The following is a 23,066-nucleotide window of genomic DNA, read 5'->3' on the forward strand; positions in this document are numbered from 1 at the left end:
GTGCCTGCGATGGTGTACTCAACGCTGAACCTGGGTGCACGAAATGCAAAATGTCATTTTTTGGATGAATCCAGGTTCTGTTTCCACTATCATGATGGTCGCATCCGTGTTTGGTGACATCGCGGTGAACGCTCATTGGAAGCGTGTATTTGTCATCGCCATATGGGCGTATCACCCGGCGTGATGGTATGGGGTGACATTGATCACCTCTTGTTCGCATTGACGGCACTTTGAACAGTGGACGTTACATTTCAGATGTGTTACGACCCGTGGCTCTACCCTTTATTCGATCCCCGCAAAACCCTACATTTCAGCAGGATAATGCATGACCGCTTGTTGCAGGTCCTGTATGGGCCTTTCTGGATACAGCAAATGTTCGACTGCTATCCTGGCCAGCACATTCTCCAGATCTCTCACCAAATGGAAACATCTGGTCAATGGTGGCCGAGCAACTGGCTCATCACAATACGCCAGTCACTACTCGTGATGAACTGTGCTATCATGTTGAAGCTGCACGGGCAGCTGTACCTGTACACGCCATCCAAGCTCTGTTTGACTCAATGCCCAGACGTATCAAGGCCGTTATTACTGCCAGAGGTGGTTGTCCTGTGTACTGATGTCTCAGGATCTACGCACGCAAATTGCGTGAAAATGTAATCACATGTCAGTTCTAGTCTAATATATTTGTCCAATGAATACCCATTTATCATCTGCATTTCTTCTTGGTGTAGCAGTTTTAATGGCCAGTAGTGTATGTTGACATATTGTGCAAATGCATGATGGATAAAAATGCTGACATTATAGTTGTTGATATGTTAAAGTAATGCTGATACTGTATAAGTCTAAATGTATTGCATAAACCATTAGTAAAAACGTATCATGAACTACTGTAACTGAAAACTGTATCAAATAGTACCAAAAAAGTTACGTATCTGTCTCTTCATTTTGACAATTTGAATATTTCCTGACATGTTACACTGTGGACTATGTATACTTTGCTCTGTGTGTTATCATATTTTAACAGTTTGTGTATTGTATTCTCTTAGCACCAGCCCAGCATTTACTAAATGAGTGTGGGAACCTGCCTAAAAACAACTCTCAGGCTGTCTTGTGCACCAGTCCACAGCTGTTAATTTGTCATTCTTATTCAGTCAGGATCTCACATCCTTGTCTCGCAAGCTAGCATACAGTGTATTACACTATATGATCAATATAATGGAAGGAAACATTCCACGTGGGAAAAATTATATATAAAAACAAAGATGAGGTGACTTACCGAACAAAAGCGCTGGCAGGTCGATAGACACACAAACAAACACAAACATACACACAAAATTCAAGCTTTCGCAACAAACTGTTGCCTCATCAGGAAAGAGGGAAGGAGAGGGGAAGACGAAAGGAAGTGGGTTTTAAGGGAGAGGGTAAGGAGTCATTCCAATCCCGGGAGCGGAAAGACTTACCTTAGGGGGAAAAAAGGACAGGTATACACTCGCACACACGCACATATCCATCCACACACTATATGATCAGGTTCATGTTGAAATATTAGTAGCACTGTGTTTATGCTCCTTCGTTTACGTGTCTCAACAGTGTATTTATTTCTCATAGTTCTGTCAAATCCAGGAAATTCTTCAGGTTTCTTCAGTGACCTGTTCATTATTCACTTCTTTTCTCTGTTAATACTGGCATATCACAGTGAAATATTTACATTTGCAGCAAAAAAGATCTTTTTCTGAAATTACCTTCTTCTGAAACAGAACACCCCCCCCCCCACACACACACACACTTACATAAGTATCACACACACACAAACAAATCTATTTTCTCTGGCCACTGGGGCCTGACACTGCAGCCTGACTGGGCCCCAGCAGCTGTAGACAGTAGCCATGTGTGTGTGAGGTGTGAGTTGTACTTGGGTGAAAGTATGTGTGTGTGTGTGTGTGTGTGTGTGTGTGTGTGTGTGTGTGTGTGTTTTCTATCTGCTTGCTGGTACCTCTGGAAAAGCTATAGTTCTCATACTGATTTATTACACTTGCATTATAATGAAATCACAGGATTTTTATGTCATTTTTAGTTTTGTAATAAAATGTTTCTTTTTGTGTTTGGAAGAACTGTGCATCAAAGGTTCTGGCCATTGCATGGGCACCAAACAACAGTAAATTTGCTTGTTGTATGTCAGATCGCCTCATCCATATATTTGATGAGAAGGGTGTGAAACGTGACAGATTTTCAACAAAACCAGTTGACTCAAAGGTAAGATTGAAATATGAAACTGTGTCATAGAATGAAATAATTGTTATTAATAAATTTTCATCAAATTATTCTTAATTTCAGTATGGGAAAAAAAGCTATGTTGTAAAAGGCATAGCATTTTCTCCTGATTCCTTGAAGATTGCTGTTGGTCAAACTGATAACATAATTTTTGTTTACAAGATTGGCAAAGACTGGTGAGTATGTCATTAAACATCTATCCAGTGTTAAATGCATTGAAATGCCCTACTAAGTACACAGTCAAGCTAAATGATGAAAGTAGTAGGAAGTAGTACACCTGGATCAGGATATCAAAGTGATCGACAGCAAAGTGCAGTTGAATGTGAAAGGGGGTGATGCTGGTTTGCTGCTGTGTGCGCTTACAGTGTGGCAGTAGCAGTAACAGCTGTGTCGGTCCATACTGACATTCTCCTCACTCCTCATGCTTCCTGTTAAAGTCCAGTATAGAGTTCACTTTGAGAATTGTCACCTAATGATTGAACTCCTCTGCATAAAATCATGTGTATTTCCTATTATTTGTATATCTCAACAAAAGCAAAAGGACATGAACTGTCTTTTACAATGATCAGTATGATTTATGTATTACTGGCTTATTCATTATGGAAGAAATGGATCTGAATCCTTCATGTGAATACAATAACTAACAGCATTAAAATAATACAAACTGTAGTGTGCATGTAGTACATCTTACTTGTCTGCAGATAGGTGTTTGTTAACGACAAGATGAGATGTCTTGTGGAAATATGAATCACACAGTGTCTTCAAATGGTTAACAACGTCTCTTGAAAATCAAGAATGTCATGCAGCAATATCGCTTCTCTGCCTGAAATGGGGGACTCTGACAACTGTTAACAAACTTGCTGTAACTGAATAATTCTGCCTCGTAAAGAGTAACACACTGTTTGTTTACCATTGGATGTTCTTTTCTTTTGAAATATCTGTAAATATGGCAATGAACAGCATCGCGTTGGAAAAAATCCAAGTTTGTTACTTGTTCTGTCTTCTTCTTACCAGGTGACCATAGCTTAGATGAACCAGCCCGTTCCTGTCCTGAACAGTAATTTCCCATACAAACTTTCACGACAATGTTTTTATAAATCTTCAAAATGTCTGCTGTTCTTTCTGTCTCCCTTAGGAGCAGTAGATTTACATCACAGTCTCTTGTCTTGAAATACGAGGGCGGTTCAGAAAGTAACCTCCGATTGGTCACAGTGCGGGTTGTGGGGGGAGTAGCGACGCCATCTGTGCGTTCACGCACTCAACAGGTCAGTCAGCATCAAGCCGTGGTCGAGTGAACGTCGTACCTGCGCTAGTTTAGTTTTTGTGGCAGTTTGAAATGTGTGCTGCAATAGAAAATCCCGCCAAATGTGAAGTGCGTGCTGTCATAAGGTTTTTTACAGCCAAAGGATATTCTGCAGCAGCTATTCATCGTGAGCTTTGTGCCGTGTACGGACCAAGAGTTATGAGTGAAGGAGTTGTCCGTGAATGGGTACGCTTATTTAAAAGTGGACGAGAAAACATTCATGATGAAGAGAGGAGTGGTAGACCATCATTGGTGACTGACGAACTCGTTCAGACAGTTGATGCAAAAGTTCGTGAAAATCGACGTTTCTCAATGTCGGAGTTGTCTACTGGTTTTCCACAGATTTCTAAGACTCTCTTGTACGAGATAGTGACAGCAAGATTGGGTTACCGTAAGTTCTGTGCACGATGGGTGCCCAAAATTCTTACCGACCACCACAAAACTCAAAGAATGGCCTCTGCATTAGACTTTCTGTCACGTTATGAGGACGAAGGAGAACCATTGTTAAACAGAATCGTTACCGGTGACGAAACCTGGATTAAGTACGTGAACCCTGAGACAAAAGAACAATCAAAGATGTGGGCACATTCAAATTCGCCTACCAAACCAAGAAAAGCCTCGCAAGATTTTTCTGCCAGAAAACTGATGGCAATGGTGTTTTGGGATGCCAAAGGGGTGTTGTTGGTTGAATTCATGGAACGTGGTACGACCATTAATCAAGACGTGTACTGTGAAACAATAAAAAAGTTACGACGGGCTATACAGAACAAACGCTGTGGTATGCTGACTTCCGGTATCGTTTTTTTGCACGATAACGCCCGTCCTCACTCTGCTCGCAGAACAACGGCCCTTCTTGAGTCCTTCAAGTGGGACGTTATCAACCATCCACCTTACAGCCCAGACCTGGCGCCAAGTGATTATCACCTCTTCATGCATTTGAAGAAATGGCTCGGGTCACAGCGGTTTGATGACGACGAAGAGCTCAAAGATGCGGTCACAGGCTGGCTCCAGGCACAAGCGGGTGATTTTTATGCAGAAGGAATTTCAAAGCTTGTGAAGAGATACGATAAGTGCCTCAATCGCTATGGAAACTATGTAGAAAAATAGTGCAAAGATGTAGTTGTAAGATGTATATATTAAAATATTTTTATTTAACTTGGTGTATTTTTTTAAATCAACCGGAGGTTACTTTCTGAACGGCCCTCGTATTCCCACACCACACTCTCACATGCCTGACCATGCAAAACATGAGGTGAGCAGAATGCCAAATATTCTGTTTAGTGACCACACTTGTCTGAACACTTCCACCACAAACTTCAAACATTCTCCAGCTGGTAGCACAAAAGAAACTCGCTGTACAGAGTAGGGGAGGGGGGAGAAGTAGAAGGGGAAAAAAAGAAAAAAAGGGATCACAGCTGTTACATTACTGGCTGCACATGCAGTAGCAAAGTGATTGATAATTGTGAATGGAACAGAATGCGTGTGACAAAACACATTCTCTGGCTGGTTGTTCCTAAGTTAGTGTTCTTGTAAACAGCATGACATAAATCATTTTGTTATTCTGATCTAGTTGTAGACACAGTAATTGTATGTTTCTACCTTCTGGATGCAAAAAGAAAAGAAAAAAAAATGTTGCTGTTCAGCATGTAGCCGTATTTACATATGAATGCGTAATGTGAACAAAATCTGGGATGGAGGAAAAAATAAACAAGAAGGTTATTTTTAATGTCAATCAAGGATTCTATGATGCTCTACAACTGAACAACTCATTACTGAAATGCAATTTATTGGAGCCAAACATTTATTGCACTGGTAACTACAGTAGATCACATATTTATGAAACTGTACTGCAGTTATCACTTACAGTAACTTGCAAAATCTATAGTCTTTTGCCATAAAGAACTGAACTTTCTTGATGATGTAATATTGTGCCAGCATCGCATGAACATCACATCAGTTGGTATGGCAACTACGTGCTGCTCTACGTAGTATAATGTCAGTTCAAGGGCTTCTGCAGCGTCAGAACATGACACAATATCTTCATCTTCATTGTTGTCATCAGGTTGATTCTGGACTAGGGTTGTTGATAAACTATCAGTATTTTTTCTGGACTAGGGTTGTTGATAAAATATCAATATTTTTTTCCGAAGATATCGATATATACCGGCTTCATATTTTCCACGATATATCAATATTGAAATGGCAATATCAAGTCCTGATATTTTCATTTTACATTATATTTTTATCACAATTTTCATTAAATATTTGAAACTGTTCTTTTGAAATTAACATAATTGTACTTTCAGTGCGTGAAGGAATCTTACTAGTTTTTGAGCTTTCATCATGTGCAGTCTTTATCTTTGACAGTGTGAATCAAGTGCTGTTGGCACAAAGAAGTCTTATTGCATTGGAGGGGGAGTGGGGGTGACTAGAATAACAAGATTTCTGATGGAGTACTCTTCAATTGCTGAAAATGATGAACAAAAACCTAATAATTGGCCATTGCAGTGGATGGAGACGTCTGAGGGGAAATGCTGATGGAATTGTCACTCGGCACTACAAACAGAAACTGCAATGTTTGACTTCATCACACAGTTTTGGCACTGTAACTGCTAGGTCGCTGGCATTTGGAGGAATGAAAAAAACGGGAAGTTGACATGAAGTGTTCCAGACAAATGCAGTATGTGACAAAATCGAACAACAGACCCATGGACACCTTTTATTGTGTCACTTACATGCTGTTACCATCATTAGCAAAGTGGTCATTGGCAATCTTGAACATGCATCACTTTCCTTGCATTTTTGGCTCTAAGGGGGATACACAGGCTGCTAGCTTATTGATGTGCAGATATTTAATAATAAATCAATATTTAGCAAAGTAACTTAACTGGATGGATAAAAAATCTACTCACCTAGTGGCAACAGAACACACACACAAATGAAAGTCATAATTAGGCAAGCTTTCAGAGCCAGTGGCTTCTTTATCAGGCAGAAGGGTTGAAAGGGAAGGAAGATGGATGAAGGCAAAGGACTTGAGAGGTGTAGGTAAAGGGGTAGATTTTAGGAAAGTCACCCAGAACACCGGGTCAGGGAAGACTTACCGGAAGGAATGAGAAGGAAAAACTGATCGTTGGGGACTACATCAGATGAGATTTGAAAACCTGAGAGCTTCAAGGTGTAAGAGAGGGAAGGCAATTTTGCCCTGAATCTACAAACTCCCAGACTTCTTGAAAAAGCTGATGGATATCATTATTATCTGATGCTGCCAGAATGGATCAGGTTTCTTCAGCAGGGTGTATCACCTCTGAACAACCAGTAAATGTGGAAAAAACCTGGGAATTTTTTCATCCGGGAAAAACTTGGCGGAATTTTTAGAAGTCCAGGAATTTTTCATTGTTTTAGTTTTCAGTTGAATTTTTGTAGTGTTGGCTGGTAAGAACTGAAACTGTAACAAATAATTTTACATTGTCATGCAACTACAGAATAATATTGCTGCCAGAAAACATAAGTGAGAGAATATACCAAAATAAAATTTTATTTGTAAAGAAAATGTGCCATTTACAAAAAAAAAAAAAAAAAAGAAACTGCCGACAGTGAAATGTGTCAAAGGCTTTAGGACAAAGACTGTACAATACTTCATACCAAACTGCTTTCAGTAAGCATGATGTCACAAGTGTTTATATTTATAACAGGTCGTGGGAAAATATTGCAATGGGTGGTTTGAGAACAGTTATTTTTGAAGTAAATTTCCTTTTACGCAAGATGAATTGTGTTATGTGTGAGAATGTGCAATTGATTTCTTAAATTATGGAGAATTTGACTCTATTTCAAGACTTAACACTTTAAGGACCATCCACTTAGAAATATTTAAGGCCCAGAAGACCAGCCATTTGTGCCATTATGTAGTACTTACTGGCATATTTGTGTTTAATATATCTTAAAGAGTAATATGCTAAAAAAAGACCAAGCTTCAAGGTTAGTTTTTCATATTATTTTAGTTCTTTTATAGGTTACAAATTATGCAGTAACAATTGTGAAAAGTATAATTATCCTTCAAGTAAAGTGCAAGGTAATTTCTTTAGGAATTTCACACATAACTGGCTTTTTTTAAATGGAAAAGTTGAAGTGTTTGTGAGAACATTTATTCAGTGGGGTGACCCAGAAAATTTTTGGTGCACAACAGTGAAATTTATATTTGTGCTTGTCAGAAATATTCAGCTGCTGCAGTTTATGCTGTGCTCTTGGAAAAAAAAAACAGGAAAAAAATTTTGGCAACCAGTATTGCAGGTGAAAGCTTGTTGTGTAGCTGTTCTGAATGTATATTAAATTAAACAGTTTATGTTTCTTATCTGTGTGTACCCACTACTTAACAATGTTGTTGCTGTTGGCTGGCATTACCACAAGTCCCATAATGTTAATATCTGCTGTCATTGGCTGGTAAATCATGTAACATGAGCTATGATTGGCTGATAAAAGTGGAATTCCTATTTATACTTCCAAAATACGAAATTATGCAGTGTACATGTTGCCATGCATCTGAGTCTTTCCAAAATGCATTGTTTATTGCTGGGTTTCATTTCCTAAAGTGCCAGAAAGTTGTATGCTAGTATATACTGCCTTTACCAATGAAAGGATTTGTAAGTTTTACAGCTACATGGAAAAGTATATTGTCACTTAACATGAAAAAAATGTATCTTCACGTGGAAAAAAGTGTATTTTTATCTGAGAAAAAATGTATTTTTGAAACCTGGGATCTATTTTTTCTTCTCCATGTATATTACCTGTTTAAATACAAGACTTGGCCACAGTTTCTTTCTTTCACGATGTTTGTATTAAATGTTTGTTCAAATTGTCCCAAGCTTTAGATAGCCAGTACATGGTGTCATTTATTGTTGTGTCTTTCATTTTGTCTAAGATGAAACAGTCCTCTCTTTCAATTAGAAATCATAGAAGCTTATTTCTGTAAACCAGTTGAGGTTTTGTAACACAGCCTGAGCCATTGCTTGCGATATAGATGTTACATTTGGCGGCATAAAATGCTTGGAAGTCTCCACTCTGAAGGACGAGAGGGAGCATTGTCAGTCAAAAGTAGAGCTCGAGATGGAAATCCATTTTCTGTATTGAATCTTCTAACAGAGGGAACTATTTGTTTCTCGAACCACTCAATAAACAGAACACCACTCATCAATGCTTTACTTTGATTTTTGTAATAAGCAGGGAGAGCCTTCATATTCATGTCTTTTAGGGATTGTGGTTTTGCAGATTTTCCATTTACCATTGGGGATAATTTGTTAACTGGCACAACGCTGCTACAGACTTTAAACAGTAAGGCATTGTTTAATCATTTTAAATGGAATTTACTTTCGAAGAAAGAGTTTTTATAGGGAAGGCTTTAAAATTCAATTCAGTTTTGTTTCGTCAGTGGTATAAACTAGCTGTGGTGAAAAAATCAGCTGATAATTTTTGTCCTCTTATTGTTAATTATCATATCCCATGACACTTCTTCCAACAGTCTATCCAGTTATTGCTGGCAGTAAATGTTGGTAAACAATTCCTAAGTTTGTTCAGCTGCAATGAATTTTCTTGAATCACTATGCTGCCAAAAGGAATGCCATTTTTCCTTTCCTGAGCAAACCGCAAGAAAGTTGCTTCGTCAGTTTTATCATACAATGACATGGTAGTTGTGACACTGCTGCAAAATTGCTCACGAGTTGTGTTGCAGAAGCTCTCAGTTTTCCTCCATTTTTTTCCAGTCACTGATAGTGGCTTTTGTAGTACTTTCCTTATTGTCAAGCTACTTGAGCACTTCAGTCTTTCTTTTAATGCTCAGGAACTGTGTTTTCACTTGCTTGACATTGCACTGTGTGGTACAGTACCTTTTTTATACATACAGTATTAACTTAATTTATGAACAAAAAGCATGTACACAGTATTGTATATGTTTGTACAAAGTGGTATCGAAAAGTTTCCAAAATTTGAATTGTGCACACAAATGGTTATAAATACATTGAAATACCACCAGGTGTCTCCCATCTTTGATTCATTATGGTAAGTGGCTGCAAGCTGAGTGGCTGGTTGGCTGTTGGTGAGCATGTTTCCATTGTCATCTTCCTTGTGATGGCTGACATGAAAGAGGATCTTGTGTGCTTAAGATTACGTTTTAAACTTAGGAAAACCACTGCAGAAACATAACAAATGTTAAAGCAAGCTTTTGAAGTCAGTACTTTAGATCAGACCCAGACTTACAACTAATATACGCATTTCAATACTGGGAAAATATTGCCTGGTGATGACAACCATTTCAGCTGACCTTTAACAGGAATCACAACAGAAAATGTTCTGAAAGTGAGGGATCTGGTTCTGTTTGATTGTAGTAGAGCATCCAAGGCCCCTGCAATGCCTTGGGAATAAGTTGTGGTACAAGTAAACATATCCTGTCTGAAGAATCGAACATGAGAAAGATTTTGACGAAATTTGTGAAACAACTGCTGCAGGACCATCAGAAGCAATATTGTGTTGAAGTCTCCTGGAAACTTAAAACAACTGCCTCAAGATGGTGGGATTGTTTATAAAGAACTTTTCCTTCCTGCTCAGATGTCAATAAAGAGCTCTGTTATGATGTTCTAGAATTTTTTTAGGGGATACAACATCCACAGAAATGGCTTGCAGATGACCGGATACTCAACCATGACAATGCATGGCTGCATGTAACCTACAATGTTCAGGAGATTTTGGCAAACAATGACAATCAGTCAATCTCTTTATTCATCCTTTAACAATATACATTGTATGGATGTAGTCAATTACAATATAATTTCTTATATTTAGTTTGTTTCTTAAAACTTGGATAATGAATACAAATATTTTATATCAGTATATATAAATAATATTACTTTTCCATACTCAAATATTCTTCAATGTTACAAAATTTATGTGTTAGTGAAATTGTTTAAGATCTACCTTGAATTTATGAAATTCTTTAATTTTCTTTATTGTAGCAGGCAATGCACTAAAAGGTATTTTGGGCTGGTGGTTTACACTTTTTCGGTAGAGCGATCCCTTGTGGCTTTGTCTGTGAAAATCATCTCTGTTCCTTGTTTCATGGTTATGAACCTGATTATTTAATGCTGAAAATTCCTGGTGAGTTTTCAGAAAGCAGATACATTCATAGATGTAAAAACTAGGAAGAGTCACTATTTTAAATTCTTTAAATATTTCCCTGCATGACACCACTTTCATTATTCTAATAGACCTTTTTTGAAGTCTGAAAGCTTGTGTTGCCATACCTGTATTTCCCCAGAAGATCACAGCATTTCTAAGCAAACTGTTCATATAATCATAATAGGCACACAGCAATGATTCAGTGTTGCAACAGTCCTGAAGCATTCTTAGCACATGGCAACATTTACTTGTTTTTTACTCAAAACCTCTAGATGCCTTTCCCATCTCAAGTGCTCATCCACCCATATATCTAGAAATTTCATGTATGGAGCTTGTGCAGTAACATAGTTCCCTAACTCAGCTTTTACTCTGCTTCTAGCTTTACTTTTAATATTACTGAAATTCATCAATACCATTTTATCCTTATTTATGATCAAAGCATTATCACTAGACCATTTTCCTGTCTCATTTATTGTTCCATAGCCACTCTGCTGTAGATTTTCCTCGGTGTAACCTTTTATGAAAATGCTAGTGTTGTCAGCAAACATCGCCGTTTCTGTAACTGTCAGATGGTTTGGAAAATTTTTATTTATTTATTTATTTATTTAGTCCTTCAAATCCTATATGTATAGAATATATACAAGGATATTGGACATGGTTAGGTATTTACAAGATAAAATACAGTTTGTATTGCAATCCTAAGGACTAGATATTGAAGTAATTTAGCACAGATTCATAAATACAACAAACATTACAGGCAACATACAAATTAGAATATTAATAATGCATCTTTATTTTTGTTGTTTGGCTTTTATATATTCTGTCAGACTGTAAAAGCAATGATCAATTAAATATGCCTTTACTTCAGCCTTAAAACCACAGAGTTTACCTATTGATTTAATATGTTTAGGTAGATTATTGAAAATCTTTATCCCAGTATGTAGTGTGCCTTTTTGGCACAATGATGTTCTCACCCGTTTCACATGAAGGTCAGATTTTTGCCTTGTATTGTGTGCATGTATATTTTCATTTTTTATTAAGATATCTGGGTGTCTATTGATATATTGTTTGATGAAAACTGATGTTTCATAGATAAAAATGCAAGGAAGAGGAAGAACTGACAGTTTTTTGAATATGGGTCTGCACGATTTTGTATTGTTTACCCCTTCAATAATTCTTAGTGTTCTCTTTTGCATCCTGAAAAGTTTAATATTTGTTGTTGTATTGCCCCAGAAGATTATGCCATATTTAATTACAGAATGCACATAGGAGTAGTATACATTTAACAGGCTGGCTTTGCTGCAACAAGTTTTTAAGATCCGTATCATGTAACAGGTTTTGCTTAGTTTTCTTTGCAAATATTCAATATGTACCGCCCATTTTGTGTTGTTCTGGAGCCAGAGTCCCAGAAATTTAGTGCTGTCAACACTTTCAAGAACTCTGTCCCTAAGTTCTATTTCTATGTTTGGGTGGTGTCTTCCTTTTACATTATAGAAATTCAGTGCTACTGTCTTTTCTTTGTTTATAATTAGCTTGTTGTAGCTGAACCACTGTTCTACACTGTTCATTGTTTGGATAGCGGAGTCTTTAAGTTTTCTTCTGTTTTACCACTAATAAGGAAGCTTGTATCATCTGCAAATTGGAGGGTAGTTTGGCAATACTTGTTGTACATAAGATCATTGACATAGAGGAGAAACAGAATGGGTCCTAATACTGATCCTTGAGGGACACCATATTTCACATTTTCATATCCTGAATAGTAGTAGCTGATTTTGTTATGGTCAGTATATTGCACTTCAACCACCTGTTTGCGACCACATGGGTATGTCTTGAGCCACTCATTGGATATACCTCTAATTCCTAACTGGTCAAGCTTCTGCAGTAGGGCACTATGGTCAATGACGTCAAAAGCTTTAGATAAATCAAGACATATGCCTGTCACAAACTCACCTGCATCCAGTTTAGTATAGATTTCATTAAGAAATTCAAATATTGCACTTTCAGTTGAATAGCCTTTCCTGAAGCCATGCTGTGAAGGAGAGAGAATCTTATTTTTATTTAGGAAATCAGACAATCTCTTATAAAAAACTTTTTCTAAAATCTTAGAAAATACAGGCAGTAGGGTCTATAATTTGAAACACATTCTGGATTTCCTTTTTTGAACAGTGGTTTCAGCTTTGCTGTTTTTAAGCATGAAGGGAAGGTTCCTGATGCCAGTGAGCTGTTGCACAAATGTGTCAAGGGTTCAGCTAAGGCAAGACAGCATTTTTTAATAATTGCATCTGGTATTCCATCAATTCCACATGAGTAGCCTGTTTTCAAGGTTTTTATAACTGATAAAATTTCTTCAGAATTTGTGGGTGAAAGGAACAAAGATGTAGACACATTTCTCACACTATTGCATGTTGGAGGTGATATTTTGTTGTGTTCTTCCAGTCCACTCACCAACTCTTCACTTACGTTTGCAAAATATTTGTTGAAGGTCCCTGCAATTTCTGTTGGGCAAGAAATCATTTGTCCTTCATAACATAAGTTCACATTTTTATATTGTTTAGTTTCACTTGTTTGATTTTTTATAACTTCCCATATAGCTTTAGACTTGTTTTTTGAGTTTTCAATGTATTTGTCATTTGCTATTGTTTTAGCTTTCCTTACAACATTTTTGAGGATCCTCTTGTAATTCTTCAGGTACAAATGAAATTCATGAGGCATGTTCTGTGTCTTTGCTATATCGTGTAATCTTCTTTTCTCTGCACAAGATATTCTAATACCTATTGTAATCCATTTGTTCTTCTTGAAGTTAGGTTGACATTTTTGCTTTTTTAATGGAAATGCAGCTTCAAAGTATGACATGAAGATTTCCATGAATTTTTCAAACTTTTTGTTAGTATTTTTACAGGTATACACTTCATACCAAGTTTCTTCACTTAGTCTCTGTACAAAAAGGTTTATTTGTTTGTTAGTGAATTTCCTTGCTTCTTTTACAAGTTCCTCTTTCTCAGTTGTTTCACTTGGGGTGTGCAAAGCAATAAACTGTGCATAGTGATCATTGAAGCCAGTATTAAGATTTCCGGCACATGAATTGTGATTTACATTTGTGTTTATTAATATCTGCTCAATTGTTGAGCTAGTTGTTGGTGTAACTCTTGTAGGAGAGTCTATGGTGGCTTTTATGTTATATGTTTCCAGTAGGGTCATCAAGCTTTGCTGGTCTTTTGAGATTTCTTGAAAATCAATATTAATATCTCCACATATGATCACTGTTTTGTTGAAGTTTTTTATAGTATTTAAAGCTGCTTCTAGTTGGTGACAGAAATCATTTAAGTTCCGATCAGGGCTCCTATATACACAGATGATTATTAATTTTAATGCAGAGAGTTCAACTGCGGATACTTCAAAAATTTTCTCTTCAGCTAACAGTTCAATGCTTTTTATGTTACAATAATCAATGCCACTTTTAACAAATATACATGACCCTCCATGACTGGATGTAATTCTAGAAAATGATGAAGAAAGATTGAAGTCTGCAAGTTTTGTGACTGACATTGCATCTTTAGGCAGCCAGTGTTCAGTTATACACACTACAGAAACGTTTTTTAGCTCATCAGTACATAAAATTTCAACTTCACTTAATTTGTTTAGCAATGATTGGACATTTTGATGAATCAGCATGAAATTAAAGGGTTTGTTAGGCTTTGGCATATTGTTAGACTTTGGCATATTTAATTGATCACTTACCTTTACCCTGTCAATAAAAAATCATTCAGGTGTGCTGGAAGTACTGCTTTTCTTTTCCCGACTGCACCTATTCTTCTATTATCATCTGCAGCAGCATTTTCTTCTGTGTCTGGTTCCCCTGGTAGTTGTTCAGCTGCTGCACCTGCTGTTGATAATATTGCTGCTGGTGTTTGAGCTGGGTCTGCAATTGGTAGAGCTGTTACTGCATTCATTGTGCCTGAATATTGGAGGCACCTAGTTCCTTCTTTTGTTGTTGATGTTGGTGAGTGAGGTCTTGCTGGCGTTGTTTCCTTCGAAAATTTCTGACCTGACATACTCACCAGAATAACTCCATGTGACTTATTAATTTTTTGAAAGATGAAAATAAAGTTGGAAGGACAAAGATTTGATTCAAGCAGAATTGCAGAGGGTACTAAATGCCCTAATAAAGATGCATTTCGAAATGGCAGAAACATTGGCACCTGTGTATTCTCTTCCAAGGGGACCACTCTGAATGCAATGGTGCAGAATTAGATATAGGTAAGGCTTAATAATTTTAATTAATACATTTTGGGAAATTTTGGCTACTGCCTCATTACTAAGTAGTTTTGATCTAATGATAACTTAATCGTATAGTCTGGTTGTCTATGAATAATGTTATAGAAATTATGACAGAAAATGAAATAAAAGCTTATAATCAGATCACAGATGCGTTACTGCAGGAATGTGCTGAACACTGAGAATTATAAATTTTATAAGGAACTGACCTACTCGTCTGCTTAATTACATATTATACGAGCACTCTAACTTATATAACGATTTAAGAATTTTCCATAGCAAACAGTTGCAGACATAAGAAAATGCTGTATGTTGACCAAATGAATAACTTTTGAACCAATGACTGTTTCAGTCTGTTATACATAGGAAAGGAAAGGAAATGTGAATGCTGCTCAGGTCTTGAGTCAAGTAGTTAGATGGGGCAGAGACAGTAGTTGGCAGATTGGAAATATGGAAAGGGCTGTATAGAATTGTAAAACAGAGATGAAAGGGGGATATAAAGAAATGTTAAAATAATGGCAGAAACAGAGAACAAGGGAAGACTGAAGGATGGAAAATGAGGTGGACAACAAAAGGCACAAGCAGCATAAATTAAGGCTAGGTGGTGGGAGTCAGGTACGTGCTGTAAACCAAATTTTTCCTTGCAGAATTCTTTAGGACATTTATTCAACAATACAATATTTCCCGTATACTAAACCAAATAAAAATGCCACGGCTGTTGTGTAGTGTATGCTGTGATGTGACATCATGCAAATGTAACAGACCACTGTCTTTGTTCATTGAGCCTCACTGACAGTTTAAAGGTAGTTGTATTAATGTGTCATAAGACATTGAATAATGGTTGCATATCAGATGGTATATAGGACTGAATCACAGGTTTCTGTTTTATTATGAAATATGTATTGCTGGTGATGGAGATAGAGTAGCTGGTGAGACAATAATGCCTTGGTTTAATTTGGCAGGATATGAACCATATGCTGTGACACATTCCACGTTTCTTGAAGGTTCTCCTTGATGGGATCTGCTGAATGTGATGAGTGACTGGAGTCAGTATCATAAAGACACAAATTGACGAATAGAACAGAAACTGAATTTAATGTTGTGGAGACTGAGAGAATACCAAAAAATTACTGTGTGTGGGTAAAATTTTGTTCAGGATGAACCTCATCACATCGAATTATTTCTTGAGATCATGACTGTGCAGGAGAAACTACTTGACAAAGTTTCTTTTCATTACACATTTCATAAAGCTGTTGTCCAGGTATATATGCCAGCATCGCAAGCTGAAGGTGAAGAGACACAGAAAGTATATGAGGATTTTGAAAGGGTAATACAGTACGTAAAGAGAGATGAAAATCTAATAGTCATAGGGGACTGAAATGCAGTTGTAGGGGAAGGAGTAGAAGAGAAGGTGACAGGAGAATATGAGCTTGGGACCAGGAATGAAAGAGCAGAAAGACTAATTGAGTTGTGTAATAAATTTCAGCTAATAATAGTGAATACTCTGTTCAAGTATCGCAAGAGGAGGAGATATACTTGAAAAAGGCTGTCATTAACTCCCAACACAAATCTTCAAAGCCAGAAGAGCTATTGGCAAAACTAGCTGTTTCTTCAAACTAGATTTAGTCTATACATAATGGCACTTGCCAGTTTATGTTTATACCCCTTAAATCCTAGAAGTAAATGTGTCTTATGGAATCTATAGATACAAAACAACACATGTGTGTCAATCATATCCCAAAGCTTTTTTAAACAAAGCATTCGGGGAAATCCTCAATCTGTAAATTGCTTTGATAATACCAAGTGTACAAGAGCAAAAACTTAGAAATTTGAAAGCACTCTTTGATACACTCTAAGCTAACAACTCATGAAGCCATTTTGATAAATGTAGTTCTTTCAACCTATCATTAAATACCTGGAATATGTAGAGTAAACCAACTGTCAAGAATGTGGACACAGTACATAATCTTCCACCTCCAAAAACCTGAAAGAACTACAATAATTTCTTGGAAAAGTAACATACTATGAAAAGTTCATAAGTAAAGTGGCCCAAGTAGCTCACCAACTCAACGAATTAAGCAAATAAGGTTGGCATTTTCTGTAGTCCACTGCATGTTGGAAAGTTTTCATATAGTTAAGGATTCTTAAGATGTGCTTTCTGCATAGCAATCTTCACGCCAATTAAACCATTTACATTGGTCCCTCACGCATCACAACATGGTATTGGGGCAGTACTGTCACCCAAAAAGGCAAATGGCAACAACCAACAAACTGTAAACATCTCCAATACTTTATCATTGGCATGGTCAAACAACTCACAAATATCAGAGGAGGAACTGAGTATTATTTCTGGTGTAAAAACATTAAATCTTCAACCACAAGCCACTTACTACTTTTTTAGGAACTTTATCACAGCTTTCTTCAGAGAAAATTACTACATCTGTTGGCTCCATTCCTTAGCAGTTACTTTTAAGATAAGCATAAAAGCCACATCTCTAGCATGCTAATGCTGATGTACTGTCTCATCTACCCATGGAGTCAGAAAAAGAATTCAACACAAAGATGCACAGTGTTCACATCTAGATGACAACATGCAACAAGTTCTAGATAAATTCCCTATCATGGTCTACAAAGTACCGAAACCCTTGGAGCAAGACACACTACTCTTCAGGGTGGCGTCATTATTTCAAAATGGATGGGCAGAGCAGTTACTGAAAGGTGCAGACCTGGCCTGTAACAAATACTTCTTCTTCGAATGCTATCTACCCACCGGGGATAGTGTCCTCAAGCTGGCAATACAAGAAACTGGATGTCAGGTCATTATGACACTCACAATACAGATCTGAATCCTCTAGTAGTTGCTCCACCAGTTGCACTAGGGGATGACCCACCTTAAAGCAATGGTGTGTCGACAGGTATACTGGATAAGCACTGACAACAAATTGAAATAACACCTACTCCAGTCATGCATTTATCCAAAACCAGCTAGTCCTGCCACAGAACTTTTCCTTGTGGTCGGATCAAGAGCACCTTTCAAAGCGGTTGCACATTGTTCGTGCCAGAGAAGGTTCAGCATTACAGTTTTCTCTATATGGTCTGGATGACATTGATTAACAGCCACACCATGATCCAGGCACTAGAAAACACATTTGCTGTAGATGGAACCTTACTCAATACTATCAGACAATGTTCTACAAACTGTGACCTCTAACCCCTCCCCCCCCCCCCCCTCCCCCAATCTCCCTGACATCACTCCTCCAGGTCTTATAAACTTGTGGATGTGGACTACTCTCTGACAACCATCATACATTAAGACCAAAGGGTAATCCCGGTTCCCTGTATTAAGCGCTCTGATAATGCACTGCCAAAATGCATGTGTTATTCTTGTATTAGTTTTGGAAAATGACACATTTTTATCTGTGATGATGTTGAGCACTAATCTATCCTTTTCATAATATTCCATCCTGCATTTTCCATTGTTTGACTTAGAAATGTGATATTTGTTGGATTTTAAATATGTTTTTATGTTCTACAGGGGAGAGAAGAAAGTAATCTGTAACAAATTCCCTCAGCAATCAGCTGTAACATGTTTGATCTGGCTCACCAGTGGTCCCATAATTTATGGTCTAGCTGATGGGAAAGTACGAATAGCTAATGCCAAAACCAATAAATCACATCCATTGTATAGCACAGACTCATATGTAATTGCCCTTGCAGCAAAGTAAGCAAATGTGGTTGTACTTTCTGATGAATCAGACATGTTTCAAACTGTTTAAGAAACATAGGCCTATATTTTAATCTGTATGTCTTTCCATTCAATGTAGTTCTCAGGGAACTGGATTCATCTCAGGTCACGCAGATGGTGCTGTTGTGCGTTACTATGTCACAGAAGATGCAGCAATGGAGAAAATGGTGAGTGAGCAACTGATAATACTGTGTGCTATTTGTCCTAAGAGATTACTGCTCACATATGGTGACAGAGAAATGATGTACAGATTTGGAAGCTACAAATGAATAATTGATTCAGATGTGTATTTTATATCTCATTTAACAAATACAAGATAAATTTATAGAAAATCTGTGATACTTGCTACCACAGTTCCATGTGAATTTCACTACCTCTGCTGACGTTCTGTCTGTTCAGTTTGTCTGTGCACTCACTATCACTCAGATTGAGTTGCTATCTTTTTGAGGGCAGTTCATTCAAAAAATCTGTGACATGTTTGTTACTAGGTAATTCTAATTTATTCTGTTATTCAGATGCATTTCTGTCCTGTTTGATTTGTGATTCAAGTGTGTTAATGCTAAAGTGAAAACCACCATGTTCTGCATCTTCGTGAACATCGATCCATCTCTCTGGTGGTTACTCATCACTGTCACACACATCAGACTCTCGATACATAACCAGTATATTGACTTTCACTTGATGAGACATTAAACTCTAAGCTTACATCCTTCGGTTTTCACTCCACTTCACAAAAAAGTTGCATTTTCATACGCAGTATGTACAAACGAAGAAAGTCCTAAACAATTCTGCCTAAGCCGCTAGTGTTTCTATTTATTTTGCAGTATGAAAAACAGTCCAAAAATGAAAATTGCGAAGAGATACAACTACATAGTTGATCCACATCTAAATAATTCACTGTCCAAAAGAACATCATATGAAATAACTGGGAGAAACAAGTACAACATTTGTTAATGAAAATTCACAAATAGAAGCATTAATATCATCTTACATCAAAATAAATTTATGGACCCTGAATATTACTGTGCAATTATTTTAAAAAATCCTAGAAATCAATACTGGTTGGATAATTTAAATTACACTGTGGTTTTTATGGATAGGCATTAGTTACCTAAGAAGAAATGGAATCAAGCACACCAGATAGTTTTGAATGAATGTCAGATTACTCCAGAGCAAATTGAATTGAATCGAATTTTATTTGATCCTGTAAGGTTACATTGTGCACAGTAAATGTACATGTAATATAAAAGCACTCCGTCTTCAGCTCACGAGTGGCCTACCGGGACCATCTGACCACCATGTCATCCTCAGTGGAGGATGCGGATAGGAGGGGCGTGGGGTCAGCACACCGCTCTCCCGGTTGTTATGATGGTGTTCTTGAATAAAGCCACTACAATTCGGTTGAGTAGCTCCTCAATTGGCATCACGAGGCTGAGGGCACCCCAAAAAATGGCAACAGCACATGGCAGCCTGGATGGTCACCCATCCAACTGCCAACCACGCCCGACAGCGCTTAACTTCGGTGATCTCACGGGAACCGGTGTATCCACTGTGGCAAGGCCGTTGCCAACTTGTAATATAGGACATGTCAAAAGTATTAACATTCATTATCACTTATTTTTCTACACCTTTAGCTTACATTTTTACATCATTGATAATGAATAACATTATATACAAATTTAATGGCATAAGTATTCTGCAACACTGTAAAACTCTTTTTCAATGAGATAGTCTTTAAGTTTCTTTAGAAAGTCATTGTCAAGTCCACTATCTTGCAGGTCTTTAGGCAGACTTCTTAGTAGTCTGATACCAGAGTACTGCGGTCCTTTTTCTAGCATTGCCAGTCGGTGGTGTATGCTCCGAACTTCATTCTTCCTTCTTGTATTGTGGTTGTGTACACTAGCATTTGTAATCCAGTCCACACTTCCTTTTGTGATGTACATTATTGTTTTGTTTGTATACAACAATAAAAAAGTTAAGATATCTAACTTCTTGAAACAGTTTCTGCGCGTTTCAGAGGTCTTTCTTCTTAAAATGGTCGTAATTGCTTCTTTTTGTAATGTGAACACTCGTTTTGTCTCTTGCTTGTTTGAGTTTCCCCACACAGTCACTCCATACTGTAAATATGGTTCGAAAAGTCCATGGTACACTGTACACAGAAGGTTCTTGTCTGAATACTGTGATAGCTGCATCATTAAGAATATGACAGAGCTCAGTTTCTTACAGACATTATTAATATGTTTTTTCCATTTCAGTTCATTATCCACAAGAATACCTAAGAATCTAGCAGATTCTACTTCTTCCAGCGTTGTTCCATCAACCTCTAAATCCATGTCTACAGCCTTCTCCTTGTTTTTAAACACTACATACATAGTCTTTTTTAGATTTATAACCAGTTCATTTTCCAACAGCAATTGAGCTGTGACATTTGCAGATATGTAAGCTCTTCTCTCAAGCTGTTCCATATTTTGGTCACTATTTAGTATTGTCATGTCATCAGCATACAATATTTTCTTTTCTTCCTCCTCAACAACTATATTATTAACAAACACATTAAATAACAATGGCCTCATTACCAAACACTGCAGCATATGGTAGTGTATCTGTTGCATAAATTAATGAAAGATTGAAATGAAACTATGAAATGTAAATGAGCACTGTGGTGAACCCCAAGCGTAGGGTGCAACTGTATTGTTACTGATATATAGAAAATATAGCTGTGAATGTTTACTGACTTCTCAACTGCAATTAAATCTCGTTCTTAGAACATCTGGAGAAAATGATAGTTTTTCTTCTTAAGAATAAAAACTGCATATTAGTAAGTTTCAGCTACATTAATATACAGGGTGATTCATGAAGATATGTAAATATTTTAATACGTTATTGTACAAGTAAATCAAAAGAAAAAAGTTTGTATAAACTGCAAATGTTCAGTTACGGAGTTACAGCCAACAAAAGATTTTGCCTGAAATTTTGCAACTTCGTTAATATGAAACCATTGCAAAACTGTACGAGGTTAAAGTAAAGCATGGTTTCCATTTATTTTTGTTCTTATTGGTCTGGCGAATCTTAACAAAACATGTCCCAGATGGGTTTCTGCAGTAGTTTTCCAGAACACCCAGAGAAGCAAATATTATTATACAAGTAAATTTGTTTACTTTCCTTTAAGAAAGTAGAAATGTTTTTGTGAATGAATTGTGTTTTTGTGAATGTATTGTAAGACTGTATGTACACTGTACAGCTTCCTTAACACTGAGCTTTTCTTTTTCGGTTTAACATGAATTCATGTGTGCTATGGTATTAATAAAAGCAGATAATCTGACACATTCATACAGTTTCAGTTAATGTTATTACTATTGTTTTCCCAAAATTAAATTCTCTACAACTTCTGTTGAAAACTTTGTGCAATTCTCTGGAATTTAAAAAACAAATTGGGCCAAGTAGTTAATAAATTAAAAATTTAACAAAATTACTTCTTTGCTTCTCTGGATGTTCTGGAAAACTACTTCAGATACATGTCTGGAACATATTTTATTAGATTCACCAGATCAGTAACAACAAAATAAATGGAAATCATACTTTACTTTAACCTCATACAGATATGCTGAGTCGCACACACACACATGCACACACACACACACACACACACACACACACACACACACACACACTCATGCAAACACAGGACTAAACCAAAAAAGTGATTGTGTTGAAGTTTGGTATGGAGATAGCTTGAACCATGAGGACAAGTTGAACCATGAGGAAGAATTTAGGCTACTTTGTGGAGGGTTGGGGAAGGGGGAGAAATATCAACCCCTAAGAGGTGAAATAGGAATGGAACATCTTTTTTTTTCCGTCGGTAAACATAAACTGTATTCAAAGACTATTAAATTTGTTGCATAATGTACATGTTGTATAATGTATAGCTACTTCAATTGCACAAAGCTCCTGCCCATGCCCTTCCACATGCACCTCTTGGCAATGATGCTGCTAATACCACATTTTCATGGATTGGGGCAGTTGGGTGATGGGAGAGGAGTGCATGTCACGAGTTGTGCTTACCCGAACAGACAGACACGTGAGGGCAACCGACATACTAAAATAGTATGTACAATAGTTTGTATATTGACCATCACTCACCATAGCAAAACAGCTGATGTGAATGCAGTTGCAGGTAATGGGTAGTCATCAACAAACCTATACCAGACAAGAGAGCTATGAGGTGAGTGGTTAGGAAGGATTCCTCTAGATCGTCCCTAAATGTAGTATTGTCACACTCAAACTGTTCTTTGTACAGCCTCCCTCTTCTAT

The 23,066-nt window shown here is 37.2% G+C and overlaps 1 protein-coding gene and 1 pseudogene across 1 annotated transcript in view; one reads left to right on the top strand and one right to left on the bottom strand.

Annotated features, from left to right (window-relative positions):
- The window catches only part of LOC124789262 (intraflagellar transport protein 172 homolog), a 282,278-nt gene that overhangs the window by 75,314 nt on the left and 183,898 nt on the right, over positions 1-23,066 (top strand). Inside the window, exons 3-6 of the mRNA XM_047256559.1 lie at positions 2,110-2,253; positions 2,335-2,447; positions 18,546-18,731; positions 18,835-18,922. Coding sequence (XP_047112515.1) covers positions 2,110-2,253; positions 2,335-2,447; positions 18,546-18,731; positions 18,835-18,922 — 531 coding nt within the window. The remainder of the gene's footprint in view (positions 1-2,109; positions 2,254-2,334; positions 2,448-18,545; positions 18,732-18,834; positions 18,923-23,066) is intronic.
- Positions 20,206-20,323, bottom strand: LOC124790584 (annotated as a pseudogene).

Source organism: Schistocerca piceifrons, chromosome 3 (genome assembly GCF_021461385.2).
Source record: "Schistocerca piceifrons isolate TAMUIC-IGC-003096 chromosome 3, iqSchPice1.1, whole genome shotgun sequence".
NCBI lineage: Eukaryota > Metazoa > Arthropoda > Insecta > Orthoptera > Acrididae > Schistocerca > Schistocerca piceifrons.